The 22,204-nt window shown below is 41.5% G+C and overlaps 3 protein-coding genes across 6 annotated transcripts in view; all 3 read left to right on the top strand.

Annotated features, from left to right (window-relative positions):
• Positions 1 to 22,204, top strand: part of inpp5b (inositol polyphosphate-5-phosphatase B) — a 101,646-nt gene that overhangs the window by 14,385 nt on the left and 65,057 nt on the right. For 3 of the 4 annotated variants that reach the window (XM_084026115.1, XM_084026117.1, XM_084026118.1), the window contains 8 exons: positions 78 to 188; positions 389 to 554; positions 906 to 1,141; positions 1,292 to 1,399; positions 1,847 to 1,931; positions 2,806 to 2,933; positions 3,053 to 3,164; positions 4,128 to 4,521. In XM_084026115.1, the coding sequence (XP_083882241.1) occupies positions 78 to 188; positions 389 to 554; positions 906 to 1,141; positions 1,292 to 1,399; positions 1,847 to 1,931; positions 2,806 to 2,933; positions 3,053 to 3,164; positions 4,128 to 4,237 (1,056 nt within the window). In that variant the 3' untranslated portion in view covers positions 4,238 to 4,521. Of the gene's footprint in view, positions 1 to 77; positions 189 to 388; positions 555 to 905; positions 1,142 to 1,291; positions 1,400 to 1,846; positions 1,932 to 2,805; positions 2,934 to 3,052; positions 3,165 to 4,127; positions 4,522 to 22,204 lie in introns of those variants that run through there. The other variant, XM_084026116.1, reaches the window with a different exon arrangement.
• On the top strand, positions 4,765 to 15,487 carry mtf1 (metal-regulatory transcription factor 1). Its single transcript, XM_084026120.1, has 11 exons — positions 4,765 to 4,823; positions 6,370 to 6,916; positions 9,696 to 9,934; positions 10,633 to 10,764; positions 11,006 to 11,079; positions 11,354 to 11,487; positions 11,833 to 11,910; positions 12,087 to 12,189; positions 12,275 to 12,963; positions 13,329 to 13,398; positions 14,041 to 15,487. Exons 2-11 carry the CDS (start codon positions 6,434 to 6,436, stop codon positions 14,535 to 14,537), a joined length of 2,499 nt encoding a protein of 832 aa, XP_083882246.1. The 5' UTR covers positions 4,765 to 4,823; positions 6,370 to 6,433; the 3' UTR covers positions 14,538 to 15,487.
• yrdc (yrdC N(6)-threonylcarbamoyltransferase domain containing) lies at positions 18,468 to 22,033 on the top strand. Its single transcript, XM_084026857.1, has 6 exons — positions 18,468 to 18,766; positions 19,267 to 19,462; positions 19,902 to 20,016; positions 20,104 to 20,223; positions 20,316 to 20,446; positions 21,266 to 22,033. The coding sequence occupies exons 1-6, from the start codon at positions 18,595 to 18,597 to the stop codon at positions 21,333 to 21,335; spliced, it is 804 nt and encodes a 267-aa protein (XP_083882983.1). The 5' UTR covers positions 18,468 to 18,594; the 3' UTR covers positions 21,336 to 22,033.

Below are 22,204 nucleotides of genomic sequence, written 5' to 3'. Positions count from 1 at the left end.
CAATATTATTTAAAGGTCACATGACAGATGCTGCATTTGTTACTTGCCTCTTACATGTTTCTTGTCTGTTTCTACAGATCAAGAGAGTAAATGCTGAGGCATATAAGAAGACCTTTGAAGAGATCGTGCGCAATATAGACAAAATGGAGAATGAGTGTATTCCATCTGTAACCTTAGACAAGCGAGAGGTAAAGTTTCACATTCAGTCCTATTACGCTGTAGTAGGTGCTATGATGCGTCTACTTGTACAATCATTTACCTTCTGGTTGTGTCACTTGGATGAATTCAGTTAGTAAACTACCACTAATGATATTTAAAGGATACATTTACGTGGAAATGGGTAACATTTTTCCATCTTGCCTCATGAACGTGTTCCTCTCTGTTTTAGTTCCACTTTAAAGACGTGAAATACATGCAGCACCAAGCACAGACATTGAGCCTCTTCAATGACGGGCAGGTCCCGTGTCAGTTTGAGTTCATCCAGAAGCCGAACGAACCCACCTACTGCAAGCCCTGGCTGGCAGCCAACCCCCCCAAAGGCTTTATCGCTCAGGGTGAGTCCAGAGTTTCATCCCCGTGTTTCAGTTTGATAAAGATTCCTTGTCCTGCTTTTGGTTTTAGACATTTTTAAGTAGACTATGAGCGATGAGGCCATATCTCTCTCCTTTCTCTCCCCCTTTTTCTTCTTGATTTAGATATATTTTTTAACTTACAGTTGAATTTGTAAAGCACCAAGACATCTGTAAAGATATGTCTTAGTGCTTTACAAATCCTCCAACAGTGCTACCTCAGTGAGTGCTTGTTGTGACCCTAAAACAACACAGCAACTCACTCATCATCAGTTACATAATCCTGACTGTTCAACCGCTGCCTGACTTTATACGTGCATCTATCTCACCATCTAGGTGCTTCTGTGGACATTGAGCTTGAGGTATTTGTAAACCGCTCAACGGCGCCTGAACTTAACTCTGGGAAGGAGCAGATCGAAGACATCCTTGTGCTCCACCTGGAGCGTGGAAAGGACTACTTCATCTCCATGACGGGAAACTACCTGCCCAGCTGCTACGGCTCCTCCGTCCGTTCATTGTGTCAGCTGAGGGAGCCAATCCAGGACGTGTCTCAGGAGACGCTCCTTGAAGTGGTGAGTGCTCCCATGTACCTCTTATCCATTCGGTGTTGTCCACAGCGTATTCGTTTTTAAACAAAATAGTGTTTCATATTTTAAGTTAAACACTCTTGATTCCATTTTGACTGAGCTGATTCTCTTTGCTCGGTTTGTTCTCCGTCTCAGGCGGAGATGTCTGGTGACAAGAATGCAGCAAACGGTGAAAAGCCTTTAGACATTCCTAAAGAACTCTGGATGATGGTGGATCACTTGTTCCGTAATGCACTCAAACAGGTAACAACGTTAAATACTCTAGTAAAATCAAAGAACACTATAATCCTATTTTGGTGGTTTGCAGATCCATATCCATTGAGGTAATTATTTTACTCTTGGCCTCTTTTCAAGCTTTTTGTGTCTTACATAAAAGGACAAATAGTTTGCAACAAGTATTGAGCAAAGATAAAAAGTTACACTGTTGTTGAGTCCACAAAGGCACTCCTATAAATCTAAAAAACAGGGCGTGGATGACATTTTGTTTGACTTTTGCCTTTGAGCCAAGTAGCTTCAAAGACTCTGCATTGATTTGAAGAAGGGAATTAACCTTTACTTTTTTAATAATGAATGAAGTTCATTGTAGCTCTACTATGCCTCAAACCAGAAGAGCATATTCAGCCCAAGTGAACTTTTTTGTAATTTAGCTCCTTAGTGTTATAACTGTATTTTACTGTCCTCTATTTGCAGGAAGACATATTTCAGCAGCCTGGGCTCCGAAGTGAATTTGCTGAAATAAGGGATTGCCTTGACACTGGCATTCCCGATTCTCTCCGTATCCTTCAACACCATTTCCATCATTACCATCGATGGGAAGTAATGCAGTATAGTCATGCATATTTGTTTTATTCGTTTTAACAACCACCCATTCTATATATAACCCGTCCTGTTCAGTATAACAGGAGAAAGATGGAAGTACGGTGATAATTTCACATCCAATGTGTGTCACATTTCAAATACTATGCTGTATTTCTGTCTGTTTTGTCTTTCTGATGGTTAAAGTTACTATGAAGAACTTGTAATGGGACATGAAATGTTTCCCTCATACTGATGTCTATATGACCTACATAAGTTAGAGACCATCAGTGAGAAGGTTGGCTAATTCTATATAGTTATTCTTAGTGCTTGTCGTCGGTGCCATCAGACAAATTCATGCAGGTTCACCAGAAACTCCCACAGCTTCGAACCCAGCCGGGCCTTTGGTAGCAACCAGCCCATCGTGGACAAACACAGATCCAGCTTTGCTTCTGCCTTCAACCTGCAATCAAAGCTCCGGCTGGAGGTGGAGAGCTCTTCGACCGGGAGCCGTGGGTCCTCCTCTGGCCAGGAGCAGAGCTTCACCTCGCTGCCCCGGCCAGTCCCTACTGGGAGCCAGCCACCAACACTTATACCTGACCACACTGCAGGATAAGCAGGAGGGAAAATCTGCATAGGAGCATCAGAGCCAGCTGCAGTAAAGTTAGAGGTTTTCTAAAGGGGTTCGGAGACACTACTGCTTGTGTCCACAGGGACCGCCAAATTCAACACAAAATTGAAGTCCCTCATAGTAGCTTTAACCTGCCCTTTTTGAATGAATTCTGGGATGTAACAATGCAATTGATTAATGTTTTCTATTCAAGAATTATGTCCTTGACGCCACTGACCTGCAGCGGGTAGTAACCACTCAGTGGCAGAGGCCTTGCTTCTCTTCCTAGATGCCCTCCCAGAGCCTGTGGTTCCCTTTGTCTTTTACCAGCAGTGCCTAGAAAGCTGCTTCAATGCCAGTCAGTGTGAGAATGTGAGTGAGATAGCCCACACTTCATCACTGATCACCATTAATCTGTTCCATGTTGTGTGAAATGATCAAAGTTAACCTTTAGCTTTTTTTAAAATGATGTTAATTTCTTCTGTCTTCAGGTTATTTCCATGCTACCTCAGTGCCATAAAAATGTGTTCAACTATTTAGCTGCCTTTCTTCGTGAGCTGTTGAAGAATTCTGCTAGCAATCGATTAGATGTCAACATCCTGGGTAAGAAACGGAAACAGCGATTCCGTCTTTTTCCTAAGCGAAAGTGTTATTATCTGCTGCTTTCTGCTTAGGTCGCATGTTGAGTAAGTAGAGAGAAACCAACGAGCAGAGCAATAGAAAGTGAAAATGAATAAAAATCTAATTTGATGCTCTAGTCCAACGCTATTCCAACGCAGGGCAGCATTTTCAGAAAGCTAACGGACCAGGGGCCTGACATTGTCCCTGATCCACTCGTCCTCTTTCTGGCCATATGAATTAATACCCGTTTGTCCTTTTGCTTATTGGTGACCTTTTCGAACATACACTCCAGATGTTACATGTAGTTTTCTTTAAAAAAAAAAAAAAAAGGATAATAAAGATATGTGCTTCTTCCACTGGGTGCCTTAAGTTTTAAAAAGGTGACAAATAAATAAAGAGAGAGGTAGAGATGCTGTGCTGCAGCCAGAAGAGCTGCTGACTGAGATTACTCTGATCGGCATCCATGAGAACTAATTACCATATAATAGATTTGTGCATATTTCTCACTTTCACCATGATGGTCTTAATAATTTGCTCCACCTCGTCTGCTCGTGACATACTGTTCTATATCTGTGATCCGTACACACTCACACACACACACACTGACGGCGCATGGATCATAGATATAGGAAAGGCTCTTTTCAGGCTGCAACGTGATCAGTTATGAATTGGTTTATCAATGCATAAGAAAATTAATTTATTCACAGTATTGTGGCAACATTCTGTTATTTGCAGGATTTTTTTTCTTTGGGTTTTTAAATTGTATATATTTGTAAACAACTGATCATCACTCACCAAACCTACCTTTTTTATAAATAATGGTTGGATAAACAAAATTTTAGCAACATCCAATGTACACATGATTTATTATTATTCTTGTTACATAACTGAAAAGAAACTTTGTTGTACATTGCTATATCTCTAATTTATTTTCTCTCTGCACAGCCACCATTTTTGCCTCATTGCTGCTGAGATCACCTACAAAGCAGGATCTTGCAGAAAAGAGGAAGACTCAGGAGTTCTTTCAGCACTTCTTGGTCCAAGGCTCCTCCTAGATGGAGAACCCGCTCGTCCTTCACGCTGAAGCTGAACACTAGAAAGTATTCCAATATTTAAAATAAAATAAAAAACGGTAATGATTTATTGCATTAGCTACAGTGAGTTCTTATCTGCAAATAATTGTTTCACAAATTGATGCACAGTTTATTGTATATCGTTGAGCATCTGTAGAGACCTAACAATTTCTAATGTATGTATATTTTATTTAAAAAAAAAAGTAATTTGTATTTTCATGTTTCAACAGCATATTGTTTTTTATATATAAAACTATTGGAAAGGAGGTGTGTGTATCTGGTGATTTCCCTCTCCCTCCCCCCAAAATCAACAACACAAAATGAACATGTATTTTTATAATAATGTATGCTTGTGTGAAAATACCCTACTTACATTCAGTTAATAGAATCACGTTTGCCACAATAATAAAAAAAAGTTTAATTCAGCATTAGGAATGATATTTAATTTCCCATAATTCATCACGAATGTCTGAGTCTGTGACGTTGTTTGGTATCATAGGGAGGGGGATAGGAAGAAAGTGCTAAACATCCAGAGCATAGTGGATAAGCCTTTTAAAAAATTGCACAGGTAAATATATTTTAATGTAATTCCCCCTTTTTTTTCCTGGTCGATGAACGTGAAGAGCCGTGCTGGGTGTCGTTGTGTCGCTCGCTAACACGAAACTGTCATTCTCGCAGGGGAAGACAGCGGATTTCTACGTTGACTAGCTAGCTCCCTTAGCTTAGCTGTGAGGCAAACCGTTGCTAGCTAGCAAGCGCTTTATGAATGTGGAGAGAAATATAAGTGATAGTTGACTTGGCTAGCGTGGAAGCTAACGCTAGCTCGTCGCAAAAGGAAAAAAGCCCAACACAGCTACGGTTGTGTTGACCCTTGCGTTCGAGTTGTTAAACGTAAGAACGTGCTAATGGCGAAACATGTATGATTGGATGTAAGTTGGAGGAACTACGGAGGTTTGTTATTTGTAGCAGGAAGCTAGCGACGTGTCCCTCAGGCTAGCAGCGATGTAACGTCAACGCTAGAGCCAGATGTACTGTGAAACAACGTCAGGTCAGTATCAACCAGCGGGCTTACGCTAACGAGGCTAACGGAGCAACATCATTTAGTTATTCGGGATATTTACGAGTCGCTGCGTGTTTATCGGCTCACTGTTTTTTATTTGTAAACGTTAGCTAGCCGAGTTAACGCAAAACTAAACCGGCATTCTTGTGTGTGACATTTGTCTTTATGTTTTTTTTTTAAAGCCTAAGGGGAGTCTAATCGAGCGTAAATTGTCAATATTGTGTGTTAAATTGGGTTTGAGTTTAACCGTTACTGTCTCGTGACTTCAACAACCCAATCCGAAAGTTCTAGATCTCGCTAACGTTAGTTTCCGCTAAACGGGGCTTCTGTGTCCTCGTCTTCACCCCGCAGGCTCTCTGGCTAGCAATCCGTGTTCAGAGCTAATTCACTTTTCTTTTACATTGACAAACGGGACTTGGCATTTATTTATATTGGCCTCAAGTTTTTCACACATTGGGTGTGTGTGTGTTGTTTGTACACTGTTACTTTTGAGATGCTCTCTAGGATATATATATATATATATATATATATATATATATATATATATATATATATATATATATATATACATACTGTACAATGTTATAAACACAAAGTGTCTTGAACACATTTGAACCCATCACCATTGTTCGGATCCTCGCAGCCCTCCATCATTTCTCCAGTAAAATGAGGAATTAGGAATATGTGACAGTGGATGCAGGTTTTGCATTGACTGGATAATTTGCCTTGGAAATCCTGAACCAATATATATGTATATGGCAATATGGCTCTAGATCTGCTGCTATGTTAGAGACTGACCAAACCTCTCAGAACACTTGGGGCAGCTTTGCTTAATGTACTTGGAAATGCAGCATTCAGTTTGATTATATCACACATCTAGAAGGCATTCCCAGAAACATGAGGCCTGCTCCGACTGTTTAAAAAAAATGTATTTAGACACTCGGTGCTGCCTTTTATTAAATACATTTGGGACTAGTTAGTCATATCCTACATTTCACTCAAATCGCAGTGTAATTTAATTCATTTTCATTAAAATGACAATGTTATATTGCAGGCTGTAACGTCAACAGTGTGAGTGTGCAGTCCTCCTTGCCCAGGAAGGAGAGGCACCAGGGACCATGAGTGAGAATGGCCCTCATACAGAGGCGGCAATGTACTTTGAGGTGGAGGTGGATCCCCTGGAGCATGAAGACGAAGACGAAGAAGAAGAAGATGAAGAAGACAAGACCCACTTTGAAAAAGACGATGACCTGATCGCCGAGCCGTCGTCATCTACTGGACGGGTGTATGACCGTACCACGGTGCTCATTGAGCAGGACCCTATCCGGCTAGATGAGGAGGGTGAAGAGGAGGGTCACTGTGGAGGGGACGAAGACGGGGTCACCTTTCTAACTGAAGGGGAGGGGGATGGAGACGAGGAGGATGGCTCTTTGGCCTTCATGACCGACCCTGATGGCATGTCACAGGGTTATGTGCACCACACCATTTCTCCAGACCAGATCCAGTTCACGATAAATCCAGGCTCCACGCGTATGCCACGCAACATAGAGGGGGCCACCCTCACCCTGCACTCTGAGTGCCCAGAGACCAAGATGAGAGAGGTAAGCCTAAATAATTGCATCTCCTCCAAATGGATATACAGCGACTGAAATGAGTATGTGCTTGTTGGATTACTAAGTGCCTCTCTTTTGTCAAGTTTAATCTGAACAGGGGTGTACAATGATTCCAGTGAGCGGCTTCTTTTCGTGCGGTTTTATTCGGTTACATATAGCATGAATTCATTTTTCACGCTGGGTTTTATGTATTTGGTGCTGAAGTAATTGCTTAGTTTTATTTGGTTGTCTTTGAAGCATTTGCTTGGTTTGGTTTGTGGAGGCAACAGAACAGCTTGTGGCTTAAAGATGAATCTAACATGTCTGATGGCTTTACAAACTGTGAGATGTGTATTGTAACAGTATAGCAAGTGTTGTTATTTACTTATCTTTCCTTGGTGAAATGCAAAGTACACAGCTTGAGTCTGGTTGCTCACTTGGGGTAGCTGGAAGTTGCCACCTCAATGCAATACCCCAAAGAATTCTAGTCATGTCACCACCACCTTTCTCTGTTCATGTGGAGAATTTGCAATATTTTGACACCTATTCTGGCTTTATTAATGAACGTGGACTATAAAATCATCTTGACGGCAAGCGTGCGCTGGTAAAGCAGCTGGTCCTTGCCAAATGAAAGGTAGGGTGCTGAAGAACTACAGGAGAGAACTCAGTCCTGTGTTTAAGGGGTTTTAAATGTCAGATGATGCACACTATATTCCCATCAAAGAAATGCCAACACCATTATATGCCAAACACATCGAAACAATACGTTGTTAATTATTGACCAGTGGCCTCAACGTAAATTGAGATGAAGAGTCCTGGGAGGATTGTGATATATCTGGTTCCTGATGGGGTTTAAAATATATTTGATCCATTACAGATTGTATGGGAGGGACAGAAGCATAGAGGGATGGCATTTTGTATATCCTGCATTAAATGTGCTGTAATCTTATACACTCGAGCAATATACCCATGATATTTTGTTAGGATTCAGTATGTGTGTTTAAATGAAGAGACTTCTACAGCTCAATGCATTGTTTTCATTTTATTAATACGTAGGCACTTTCTCTCCAGTGCTGGTTTTAAAATTGTGATGACGTAGCAAATTCTGGTTTCAGCAAGATGAGGCGCGGTATGAGGAAAGAACTGATCAGTTAGTCTGTTGGTGTCAGCCCAGTTTGGGACACTGAGAAAGAATGATTGGAATTTTATAAACACTATTTATTATTTTAATTGTGGACCCCGCTGCCATCACCAGGAGAATGACATTGACGTTGTGTATGAGTACACATTTCTATGGACGATGATCATTTCACTCTGGATTTGTGGAGAGCTTGCGGTGTGTTTTCTAGTTTGTGAGCAGAAACTGCACAAAGAAGTTAATATTTCCTGCAGCAACAAAATGGCGCAGCACTGTTCGTTCTGAGTCACGAGAAAATGACATACAATATGTGGTGATGTTTCACATCCTCTTTTGTAGTCACATTTTTTTTGTTGACATGAGGTTGAGAGAACAGGGTAGTGTCTTAGTGAAGGAACGTGCCTGTAAGGCGTTTAACCCGGCAGAATACTCACGTAACAAAATCTGAAATATAACACTGTGTTGGTGGAGTTTGGCCTGTATTTGTGGTTGTTAACGGCTGTACATCTAGTACGATGATTGTATAATCTGTTTGTAATGTTGTATTGTCTTGATGGCCATCATTGTCCTTCCATTGTATAATCTGTATAGCTGTCTTTGCCATTGTTATGATGTTGTGGCTTAATACTTAAATATCCCCTAAACTGGAGTGCAAACACCAGAAAATTAAAGGAACCGTCAATATAATTAAGCTCCATCTAGAATCTTTGTCAAATATTATTTTGATTCCACGCATAAATCTTTAATTTATTCCAATGGAGCCTTTATTATTAAAATAACTGTATGTAGTGAATTGTGAAAGTCATGACAGGAGCAGACAGAATTCAAGAGTGTCAAGCATTTAGTAAAATATTGCTGTAAATACACTTGCATAACCATTTAATTTGTAATGGTGTGGCCTTATTTCCACTATGCATGCATGTGGCAAACCAAAGCATACAATGCTCTCTCACAGTCATCAAACTGATTGTGGAGCAGAGTCACGATGGTGTGGGAGATGAATACAACACTGAGCTGCAGGCCTCCTACAGCGGCTTTGCATGGACGTGTTTCACAATGTTCACAAACACACAGCAGATAAGTGCTACTGCATGTTGTGTCATCATTCAGAGTCGGGACGTTTTAATAAATTGTACACTTTGTATTTCATTATACACTATGTATTTCATTTGTCTTGGTTTCATGGAATTGTGTCGCAATTTCAGCAGAACCGACCACAAAACAAATATCCTGATTTCAGATAGATTCAACAAAATTAAGCTTTATTCATTACATGTTTTAATACTTTGTATAAGAAATGATTTACATTTATAATCCACTGCCGTGGAGATGGTTGCTGTGAAACAGAATTGGATGGGATGTTTTGCATGCGCTTCAGTCGTCATTGCTGTCCTTTGTGCTCACCCGCCTCATGTGCTGACGGGTGGCTGAGTCATTGAGTTCAGGTCTTGTCTGAAAGGTCAAACTGAGTCAGACTATACTCATTGTACGGCTACGCTGGTTAACACTGAGAATCAGCAAATTCTTGGCTTTTTGAAATGCACGTTAAATACTCTAATTGATTTGAAAGGTAATGTTATCTTTGTTTCAGGATGATTTATCAGCGTTGAATTCAACACCGTTAAAGCCCCTCTGTTGTTCTTCTATCAGGTGAAGCGCTACCAGTGCATGTTTGAAGGCTGCACCAGGACGTACAGCACGGCAGGAAACCTGCGAACACATCAAAAGACACACCGAGGCGAGTACACGTTTGTGTGCAATCAACAGGGCTGTGGAAAGGCCTTCCTCACCTCTTACAGCCTCAAGATCCACGTCCGCGTTCACACCAAGGAGAAGCCTTTTGAGTGTGATGTGCAGGGCTGCGAGAAGGCCTTTAACACGTTATACAGGTAAGCCTTTACGCCGCTTTGTTGCCTTTAATTTCTCTTTATGGGTGCTGTTCAGATGATCATCACCAATCTAGGTTTTGTTCGCAATTGGATTGTGTTATGAGAAGGTCCTGTCATAAAGTAGATGGCCTTACTAGTGTTATTCAGAAAGAATAATGAGTAAATAATTAAATATATTATATATATATATATTTTTATGGAGATGTGATCTTATTTAATATTAGGTAAATCTGTTGTCTGACATTTCTGAGATAGATACGGCAGATAGATCTATTTTTGACAACACCAGGCCCAATTAGTTTTAGTCTAATTTGCATCCACATCCGAGCCTTGTTCATTGGTTCGGTTGCTTAACGAGTCTTCAATTCCATGTTAAAGGCTGGTACTCAGGGCAGCCAACCATTGTCACACATGATATGGGGGAATAACATTACTTTCCTCTTCCCGTCTCCCGTTTCACCCAGATTCTCTTATTTGACCACCATTGAGAGAAATGTGTATTTTTGTTTTCAGTTGTTTTCCCTGTCTGACTAGATTCTGTTCTCATCTTAATGTGGACTCAAGTGTCTTTTTCCCTTCCTTGCCTTTTAGACAGTCTTAAAATAAGTGCAACTGGAACCAACACATGCTGTTTAATGCCACTGTGCTGCTGTTGTTTCTCCCGCTGTGGTTTAATGCACACTTGATTGTCTCTGCAGATTGAAAGCACACCAGAGACTCCACACAGGCAAGACATTCAACTGTGATTCGGAGGGATGCACAAAGTACTTTACCACACTTAGCGACCTGAGGAAGCACATTCGAACACACACTGGGGAGAAACCATTCCGGTGAGCATTTCCATTATCACGCCAGGTCTAATCCACCCCTATTAGAAGATGAAGGAAACGTGATACTAATAGATACTCACAGACAACTCTTTTAGTCTGGTTTATTTAAATAAAGTGTTGAAGGATTTTTAATATTAGAACGTTTTTCTAGTAGTGTTTGTCACTCTGTTGTTTTAGGAGCTGGTGTCTTGAAAATGCATCACTGTCTATTTACATATTTCTGATTATTATATGTCTTCAGGTGTGACCATGATGGCTGTGGCAAAGCCTTTGCTGCAAGTCATCACCTTAAAACGCACGTACGGACACACACAGGTACACATTACCGGTTTGTTTTATATAACTTTGATTTTTCTACAAAAGCTTCAACAAGGTTTTCAGCTATGCTTGATTTGCATGTACATTATTACCAGTGTCTCCCACAGAGTTAATTTGAATAGCCCAACCAAATAGATTTTTCCTCAAGCTGAAAACATTTGTTATTTTGTATTCACCATGTCAACATTTTACCCAGTAAAAATGAAGTAGCACCTTTTATCCTATTGAATGATGAAGGTGTGAAGTTTAACTTTCAGTTCTCGTTCTCTAGGGGAGAAACCATTCAACTGTCCCAGTGATGGCTGTGAGAAGACTTTCAGCAGCCAGTACAGTCTGAAGAGTCACATCCGGGGCCACGACAAAGGACAGACCTTCACCGTCAGCCTCACTCATCCGCTCTCTGAAGTGAGTCACTTAACTTAATATCCCGATGTCGGCACACGTTTTCGATGCCTGAGAGCCGCATAACACTATGTTCTTCATAATATTCACTTAATTAAAACCGTGTGAATTTGTTGCATGACTGCAAAAACCTGAGTTTAAGGGGTTCACACTATATGGGAGTAACCACAGGCAATCTTGACAGTTATTATGCAAAAGAAATGGCTTCAGATGAATAAAAAGTCAAATTATTTTGACATTAACATACAAGAGGTGTTGCTTTCCTTTCCAATGTCTCTATCCTTTGCTGAAGCTTAATCCCAGAGCCGTGGTACGTTTAATCAGATCCAGTTCATCTCTTAATTGCAGGATGCAAATCACTCGCTGTGCCTCAGTGACTTGAGCCTCATGTCTACAGACTCGGAGCTACGAGAGAACATCCATAATGTAAGTCTGGCCTTTGTTTCAGATTTGTCAAACAGACGGTGAATTAAAAATATTGAAATGTAAAGATGTCAATTAACAGGCAGCTGTTTTTCCATTGTCAAAACCAATACATTCTAGCTGTTGCAGTTCTTAGTAAGGTAATTTAATACATGTATCATGTTTTAATTTTATTTCAGGCTCATCATTTGGACCTCAACAATGTGACCCCTGTGAAAATCTTTGAGCTCATGTTCCAGAGTCCTGAAAATAGTGTCAGCCAGGATGATGCCCATCCGAACGGTCAGTCCATCTCCACAACCCGTCAGCTTGGAGTTTATTGAATGTTCTTGTTCACTGATGGGAGGCTTTTTTTTTTCTTCCTCAGAGAGCCTTGCTGAATCCTTCAGCCTAGAGACACCTACACAGTCGGTGCTGGCGGATGGGTCGTCTCTCATCTCTTTCTCTCTGCATCCTACCTGCTCATCTTCCTGTTCCCACTCAACTAAAGTTGTGGAGGCTCCTTCCCTGCTCAGTCAGAGCTCTTCCTCCCAGGCCTCCACCCCTGCCTCCGCCACCGCTACTGTCAGCTCCACGCAGCCTCCCCCTTTCATACAAGTAGCCGGGCCTCAGCAGATCTCCGATGTGCCTGCCCAAGCCACTGTCCAAGCACCAAACCGTGTCACCCCCCAGCACTATGTGGCACTGCCGCCCACATTCCTACAGCCGGATAGCACCGCCCAGACCACTCCTCTACCACCAGCCATCTCCGCTCCAGCTCCGGTGGCTCCAGCACTGACCACCACAGCACCTGGCGCTGCTCCTGTGTCTGTTGTTACGGCCACGACAACAGACGCTGCTGTGGCTACACCTGTGCCTTTGGCCAACAACCCTGTCCCCAACGCTGGCCCTGGTTTGACTACCACCCCTGCCACCATAACCATAGCTCCCACTCCTACCACCATAACCATAGCTCCCACCCCGAGCCTGCTGCAGCCCAGCCTGGTCATGTCTGACCAGAACCTCCAGTGGATCCTCAGCAGCGCTGCCAACAGCCAGCAGAACCCAGAACAAACTGTGAGTATGACTTGATTTGTATCGGTCCTGTTTAAAAACAAATATCTACACGCATACAATTAGGGATTTAATCTTCTAATCATCAGTGTGTTCATGTGGGAGGATTAGCAAGAACATGCAAAAACTATACATTTAGCAAATGAGTATCTGAAGGGAACTAGTGGGGATTGCTATGGCCTTGGCATTGCAGTAACTGGAGTAAAGGAATGGGTCTTTATCTTACTTTCATACACCGATGCACCACACACATCCCTTCAATACAGTTAAAAACTGGTGTAAATCAACCTCATAATCCTCTCGCCTAACCAGCTATTTTAAATCATTTTTTATCTGCTTCAACTGTGGTGTTTAATGTTTGTTTACAGCCACATCAAGGAGCTCCTAAAGTGGAAAAAGTCTTCTTCACTACAGCCATACCAGTGGGCGGAAATTCTGGTAAGTCAGTGGGCAGTGAGTTATTATGTTTTGGACATTGGCCAAAAAGGCAGTAATGAAATCATACATTTTGTTTAGACATGCAGTGCTGCTTGACCTTAATAGGATTCATTAAATAGTAGATTGGTGTCCAGAGCGCTCCACTTGCATCACAGTAGTTTTATTATATAAATGCAGTTCCAAGATGCTGACGCTCATTTAATGCACAGTGCTAGAACCGTTAAAATGGTATCCCATTATAATATTTAACGAGAACATGACAAGTAAAGGCACGGGAGAAATGATATTCAAAACATTAAGGATAAGAATAGAACAAGAATTAGAGACTTGCTTATCAATTTACCTCTTTTTAATTGAGCTTTTTTATTATTGTCATTATCCTCTTAAATTGACTCATGACGAATTCTTGCTCCGATAAAAGTGAACTGTTAAAGATGCTGTCGAAGAACAAGATTTAATTTATTTGTTATTTTATCGATATTAACTATCTGTTCTCTTCTCAACTGATGAATGCCGACTTCTTACGAAGCATTTAGTAATGTCTGACCCCCTTTCTTTTGATATACTTTGCAGATTTGGAAAGCTGCCACATCATATTTGTTGTTGTTTTTGGTGAACTTTAAATTCTGTTTCTGTTTCCAGGCAGCTCAGTTCAACAGATCGGCCTCAGTCTGCCCGTCATCATCATCAAACAGGAGGAATCCTGCCAGTGCCAGTGTGCCTGCAGGGACGCTGCTAAAGAGAAGAGTTCAAATAGTGCCTCCTCCGTTGTTTCAGCCCCAGCACAGCCACAGCCACCAGAGCCCCCTCCTCCCCCACTACCACAACCCCCAGAGCCTCCACATCATCCAGCCACTTCATCATCTTCATCCCTCCCAGAGTCTTCCTCCAAGGTGGGTGAGGTGAGGCTGGAGGCCCCCGCTGCTGCTCCTTCTTCTTCCTCCTCCTCCTCCTCCTCAGCTCAGACTTTCTCCACGATAGTGAGCAGCACTGCCACAAACCCTCCCCCGTCTGACGGGTTAGCAAATATGGATGTCTCGGACTTCCTGTCCCTGCAGAGCCCTGAGACAGCTGCCAACATTGAGGCTCTGCTGCTGGTGGCTGATGACTTCAACATGGCCACCGATGGCAATCCTTAGAAGAAAACGCCTTCTGAGTCCGGACCATGTGTTCGTCTGTTGCACCTACTGATCCACTGGCATCAACTCCACCAACGTCTCGAGTCATTCTCTACAGCGAAGGCTCTTCTTTCTTCCTATATAGTGTATCTCCCCCCCAATCGTGCAACATATATATACACAAACTATGTATATTTTTCTGTTGAGTCTCATTGCAGTAGTTGAGTTTTTAAAAACAGGATTAGTTTTTGCTTATAGAGATTTAGCAATGTTTATGCTAAAGAATGCAGGGAAAGGCAGTAGATGCTTCTGTTCTAAACATAATCTGTATATAATAACCCTCAAAATTCACTCTGAATTGATTGAATGAAACAAATGGGTGTTGTCCAAGCACTGATATTGAGAGTTCAATTTTCCTTGAAGGTCAGACACCTGAGCAGGAAAAAACAAACCTTGTCTGTATATCCTTGTACTGTACTGCAGTCCTAACAAATGCTTAAAGCTGGTATGCAACTGAGCAGAATGCACTGTATGTTGGAGGAATTTAATTTTAACAAGCGTTGCTCCCAGTAGGAATTTGAAGGGGTTGGCCGCATCAACCCCCACATGGCTGTCCTTCAATATGAAGAGATTTCCTCTGTATTTTGTTTTCTAGGAAGACTAGTGTAGTCCAGAAAAATGTGAGAATTCTTTCATTTCTTTCGACAGTTATTTACTAATTGAGAAAAGAACCTGTGATCCAATCTGCCTGTCTTTAATTGAAAATTAATACATCAATAAGTTGCCTATAACTTAAACTAATTTAAATATGTACATGTTAATTTATTTAAATACTTGATTTTTTTCATTTTACTGGTAATACTATTATCCTCAAGATAACAGAAAATCTATTAATTTATTCCAATCACTTGTTGTGTTTTTAAGTTGAGCTGTTTTTATGTTACTGATTTTTTTTTTTTTTTCTTTCCTTTTCAAAGAACGTAATGGGTATTGCTTAAGCATATTTGGCAGGCACCTATAAAACAGGCACCTATAGTAGACTGCACACTGAACTGATCTGCTTGTTTGCAAAAACATTGAATGAAACAGTAAAGAACTACTGTCAACGTCCCATATATTATAGGGCTGTAACCCTCTCAGGGATGCATCAAGTCATAACTGATCTTGGTTCCCTGAATTTGTTACCCAGACATTAGTTTTTCATACCCGATGCCCCACACTTGCAGTAGCCCTGCGTTTTTTGCTGCACTCGTCCCTGTTTATTGCACACTAACTTGTAGAGTGAGTAATCTGAGGTGCAGCACCACTACAGACTTTTTGTATACAACTGCTGTAAAGTAGCATTTAAAAGATGGTGTCCTGGTGACAGTGTAAATACAGTACATTTTAGTGTAAACATCTTTGAGTAACTTGTAGATGATTCTAGAATTTGTATTTTTGTATAGACTTTTGAATTCCTAACTCAGAATTTGGAGCTAATGTACATACCCGAGGTAATGTATACCCTCTATCTTTGCATTCTTCGCCCAGTCACATTTATGCAGAAGAGTTTTTGCTGTGTTCAGTTGAATTGTTGGGCTTTTTGTACAGTCCCCATAGGAAGAAAATATATGTAACACATAGCCTCCTGCTCAGAGTATAATTTAACAGTATTGTTTCACATGGGACACAATGCAATGATGATAGAACGATGGCATTATGCCCCGTATACTAGAGAGTGTAGAGCTACTTTGGCCTTACGACATAACTATTCTATGAGCCTCCTTGCCTTCAGTCTTCAGCCATTGACATGCCAACACACATCTTCATCGAGTCTCGGGCGTTCACACACAGCAGCGGATCACAATAAGGCAAAAAAAGCACTGGGACAGAAAAGCGTACGTGTTTCCTAGAAAACTATTGATTTCCAGCTGTCTGTTTTGGAAAGTCGTTAATGGATATGCAGCATAACCGTTACAAGTGATGCGTGATTCTACATTTTAGATCCAGGTTTGGGTTTCTTTTTTGCCAAACATTTAGGGAGTGGAGCTTCCCCTAGAATCACAGATGCCAAGAAGGCACTTAGGTACGTTGTGAAAGGCTCCAATCACACAATTTGTGCTCTAAACCATTCCGTGTATGCAGTATTAGATATCAAGTGTGTCTACTTGGTTCAATTGGATGACAAAATGTGGATGATTTACTCAACATTTCCTTTTTAAGACGCTCTGTTAAATTACTGCCAAGGGTCAAGCTCATGCCATCAATGTACATTTCCATGCATACAGTCACACAACTATGCAATTTTACTTGTGGCATTCACAAGTTTAAATACTGACTCTGAAAGTATTTATTCCTCCCACCATTAAATTATATTCTGCCACAACCTGACATGCGGAACTCCAGAGGTTAAAGTTGCCTTTCCGATGCATACGATGTTGAGCATGATTCTTGAACTCCAGAATATTACATTTCATATTTGGAGTGGTGTGTCCGAGTACTGTTCCCATAATTGTTGCAAAACACGGCGATCCTTTTTTACATGTAGTTTAAAACCAACTGGATTTGTTTTGAAGGAGTCTTTGGTGAATGATTCTGTTTTAAGAATTATTTTTGGTCAAAACGTACGCAGCTTCTCTTTTATTTTCCTTTTTTGTTTTTTTTTACTTTTACAGTTTGTGAAAACATGTTTCATTTGGGCTCATCCCATTGATGTAATCATCTCCGCCTGTCACATATTTAACAACTTTTCGGGATAATTTCTTGGCTTTCAGTTGTCAATATGTTCTAAATCAATAAGCAGAGAAATAGTTTGACATGTGGCCCAGGTTTGTCTCTCTGAAGTTTGCCTGAAATGGTAACGTCAGAAAGTCACTGATGGAGACATTTGGAAGCATATTGTTTGATCACAAAATTGAGATCAAGAATTTCCCACAATTCTTTTTCCAATTGGGCAATGTTCAAAAGAAAAGAACTATATGCTTCCAAAGGAATGTCCTGACACCCAAAGAGTGAGAATTAAGGATTTGTATTTTTAAAAAAAGAATGTATAATGTGAAAATATTTGCTTATGCTTGTTTCGTATAAAGTAATATGACAAATACATTTCTGAATTGAGAGCAATATAATACTAATAAAACCTTATCCTTGTCACTGAAACACATTGTCGATTATGCTCAATTACTTTTTATTTCATTTATTGGAGGCATATTAAAAAGGGGGGGGGGGGGAGGAGGGGGGATACTGTTCCACTTCTGGTCACTTCTGCTTCAGTAACGACACAGTCTGGAGAGATTTTCTCTGTTGGGGGAAAATAAAGATTGGACTTTTATAATTTGGATAAAGTCACAAACTTCCAAAGAGAGAAAAGCAATCTCACCCGTAGAACATCATTCAGGTCCTTCAAGTCTTCCAGGACTCTGTTGCAAAGGGTTATCCTATCAGACAGGTTGCCCAGTCTGTCCTCGACCTCCAGCTCCAGCATGTTGCTCACGGTTTTGTGCCGACAGCCATCAGACAGTTCAAGCTTCAGATCATGGCCGACCTGTTTGACAGGTGAGACGCCGTCATCGGCCTGCAGGGCCAGCTCTGCACGACCTGGAACTGTTTCACAAGCATAATTAGAGAAACGTCACTAATGTTAAACTGAGAAACGTGTGTATTGTTACCTGCATCTGAAGCCATGATGGTAGATTTATTAGTTGTCCTGTAAACTCTGCGTTTCAATATTGTGTGTGGGTTTTTAAGCAGGTGCTCACAGGTGATTCTAATTTCCCCAATTAATGAGTAATCAGGCCATGCAGGTAGTATGTGGGATCATTTGGAGGATTCATATATTAGATTTTTTTTATTTTATTTATTTTATTTTTTTTGGCATTTGTTTCAATATAATCTATTGAGTGATTTAATTCAAAACAGACACCTTACATCAATTTAAGCCCAAACTTTCTTCCCCTGCAACACTGAAACAACGTGCTGCTGGCCCTTTAAGAAAAGCAGCGTCACTGTTAGTGGGCGTCACCCGGAAGTTTTCTGTCATCAGACGACAACATGCTCCCCGGCCGTGAAACGACACACCCGCCGCCGCCGCTCCGCTTGTATGAAGCCCGTGTGTAACGTCGCCGTCGAACTGTTCCGATCCAGCGTTTCTTCCGGTTCCGCCGCGGCTCGTCGACGCGGAGGAGAGATGTGCAAAGAGCTGAGGACCAACGTGCTGCGTCTGCTGCCGCCGACCTCCAACGGGCCTTCCGTCCGCCACGAGGGTCAAACAGGTGAGCTCAAACGTGCGCGAGCCTTCCACATTTTTAGCCACAGTAACGTTTGGCAGTGAGTAACGTAAACATCACAGCATGTTACATCAGACTCCCCGTGGTTCCTGTCACGTGTCAAATACACGCCGACAGAGTAGTCCAACACTGTGACGTACATACACGTCATAATCAGCTGTTTTTTTTACTCATTATGTATCCTATTTATAGCTTCTTCATGTGTTTTACATGCAAACTAAGTAAAAGTAGCATAATGGTGTTTCAATGCTGCTTTCATGTATCTTGTGCGTTACATTTATTTATTTTTATGGTAAAAAATGATGCAGCACAGACATCAACATCCTGACATGTAATCCCCAGGGTGGGCTAAACTCCAAAGCTGAATACTACATTTCCCATAGTGCAGCTGTTAGTCCAGCCCCTCTATATTCTGACCTTGTTCGATGATGTATATTTTCTTCCCTGTACCTTGTGGTGGATTATCTTGTGTTTTGAACCTGCAGATGGTGCTGAAATCCTGAGGTGCACGGCGAAGGCTCTGAAGGAGGGTCACGTGGTCGGCGTGCCCACCGACACCATCTACGGCCTGGCGTGTCTCGCCCAGAACTCTGAAGCCGTCGGCAAAACCTACGACATCAAAGGTCGAGATGGACACAAACCGCTCGCCATCTGTGTCGGGGAAATCCAGGATATCTACAAGTAGGCGTACGAACGGGTGACTGCTGAGAGGGAGGGGGGGGGGAGAAGGAAGAGAGGAGAGAGAGAAGGATGTTTTCTTCGTAGACCTGCATAAATGTTTTCGTGGAAGCGGCAGAGAAGCATTTTACATTTCGAGTCACGGCTCACCTGCTGTCACAGAAATATGAATGAATTAGCCAGGTAGCGTTGTCTTAAATTAAGGCTTTCATAAGTAAATTGCAAAATGATGAGAGGAGATGAGGCACAACATCGTGGAATAAAACATGGACCATCACAGACTTGCAGTCGTATTCAACTTTCTCAGATTATGACTCAGCGACTTCATTCCCTTTTCGGATGGACATCCCTCCACTGTATCTTTTTAAATAAATAACGTTGTTTGCTGCCATAATGAATGCTCTGAATCCCTTTCAAACAACGTTCTTGTTTCCGCGGTCAGGTACTGTAAGGTGAAGGTGAAGGAGGCGCTGTTAGGTGACCTGCTGCCCGGTCCCGTCACTCTGGTGTTTGAAAGATCCGAAGTACTGAACACAGATCTGAACCCCTTCACTTCGGTACGTCCACTCCCTTTATAACTGGTGTTATAAAAGAAATGTGAATATAAAATCAATGTAATTCTACATTTCCACGTGTCTCCTCAGCTGGTAGGCGTACGTATCCCGGACCACGCCTTCATGAGACGCCTGTGCCAGATGTGTGCCGAGCCACTCGCCCTTACCAGCGCCAACATCAGCTCACACACCAGCACCGTGGCCGTAGAGGTCAGTGGACGACTCGGCTCGCATTTCATGTTCCAAATGTTTCACTCTTTTAGTTTTTAGCTAATTCTTTGATGCCGTTTTTCCTCCCGTAGGAGTTTGAGGATCTCTGGCCCAAGCTGGCGGTGGTGGTGGACGGCGGACCGATAGGAGACGCCAGCCGCCTCGGATCAACAGTGGTCGACTTGTCGGTCGTCGGCAAATACCGCATCATCAGACCCGGCTGGTGAGTTTATGCAAATGTTGTTTGTGCAAAATGTTGCTGTCTCTTTGTAAAATGTTGATATTTTTTACATATTAACTGCCAAAATGATATACTATGATGAGTATGTAGGAGGCTTGGGCCGGTTTAAAAATGTTTAAACCGGTTTGATATTAAGCCAAACACCGGACCGGTATAACAACTTTAACCACTCGTTCCCGAGTGAAACATTGGGCCTTTTTTACACAGAAAACTGCGCTATAATCACGGAAAGGAGAGTCCAAAAATAGTCACGGGCCGCTGATGTTTTTAATTTTCCAGAACATGTCTTAAGGACAAATGCTGGTTCAACAGATTTACATAAATCAAACCGGTTTAGCCCCATACACTGAACCGGACCGTTGAAATCGGCCCAACTCTAGTATGGATTTCATATTTTAAATCATTTATATTGAATGTGGTATGGTTTTGGGACCCTTTTGGACTGCTGATGCACTTTTTTTTAATATAGATTCAACAGTCCTACACTCTTCAAATGTGATCGTTCGTCTGGGTTTCCTGTTTGCTACGGAACGCAGGAAAAAGAAAGATGCATCTAAATTCATTAAGCACCTGCCAGTGTTTTTGGTTTACTGCTGTTCCTTTTGCAACAGTATCATCACAATGTCCTCCACCACTGGGAGGATGATCCTGCAGCATCTGCTGTGATTATGAATCATCTGGAAACTAGTAAACACACAACGTAGTCGAGCGTGTGCAGGCAGAATATGGAAATACTTGAGTTTCAGGGTCTATTTTTGTCTCACACATTGACACATTAAATGAGAAATTATTCTGTTTCAGTGCCTTTTCTTCTACGGTCGATGTGCTGGAGCACAAATATGGACTGTCGGAGGACTCGGGGAAAGATTGACCTTTTGAACTCCCTCAACGCACACTGAGACGCACAGCCATCGCTGACCACTGACTTTTCATGAATCCTTTTCCATGTTCATGTGGAGGAATGAGACATTTCCCCGGGAAGGACTAAGGATCGACCCGATGGCTGATGTTTCTCCAGTGGCTGCTCCAAGGTCTGGACTTATTATTTTTACTTTCTGCTTATGTGTCTACCATCATGGGATTATGTGGGATATGAATGTGTCGCAGTTCTCTATTTTAGAGTTCTGGAAACGCAGAACAAGGTCAGCTATATAGTGGGATTTGTTTTATTTATTATTTTTTTGTATGAAACTAAAACTGTGGCTTAACAGGAAATACAATGGTTTTTAATATTTCTATACTGGTTAGAGGTGGTGGTAGACCCCTGTTTTATGCCCTATATAATAATTTTGTCATAACGTAACAGATGGGAGATGAGAATTTCCCTGTATTTATTTATCGTTATTTCAGTTGAACAATGCAAACATGCACTATAATTGGTCACCTGCTACAGTTACAATAAGTTTTGTTGTAGCTTTACCTGAATTTACTGTAATATTTCAGACTTGTTAGCATCCCCCACACTTTTATGTTTAAAAACTGGACCACTTGTTCAAATTGTCATCTTCTGATGTAAAGTTGTTTTAATGGATTGTACAACCATGGCCACAATAAAAGTTTTTTTTTTTTTCAGCATTGCAGTTTTTTTCCTGCACAAGAGAGAATAAGAGCTTTATGTCCGTCTTTATTTTTAGATGCCTGGAACTTAAGTGTTTTTTGAAGGATAAAGAGAAGAAAAAACCCTCACAAACGCACAAACCACTCATAAGCGCCCTTCACAACCAGAGCATACGTTTATTC

The sequence above is a fragment of the Eutrigla gurnardus genome (assembly GCF_963514095.1).
Source record: "Eutrigla gurnardus genome assembly, chromosome: 14".
Lineage (NCBI taxonomy): Eukaryota > Metazoa > Chordata > Actinopteri > Perciformes > Triglidae > Eutrigla > Eutrigla gurnardus.
This window is presented reverse-complemented; position numbering and strand designations above follow the sequence as displayed.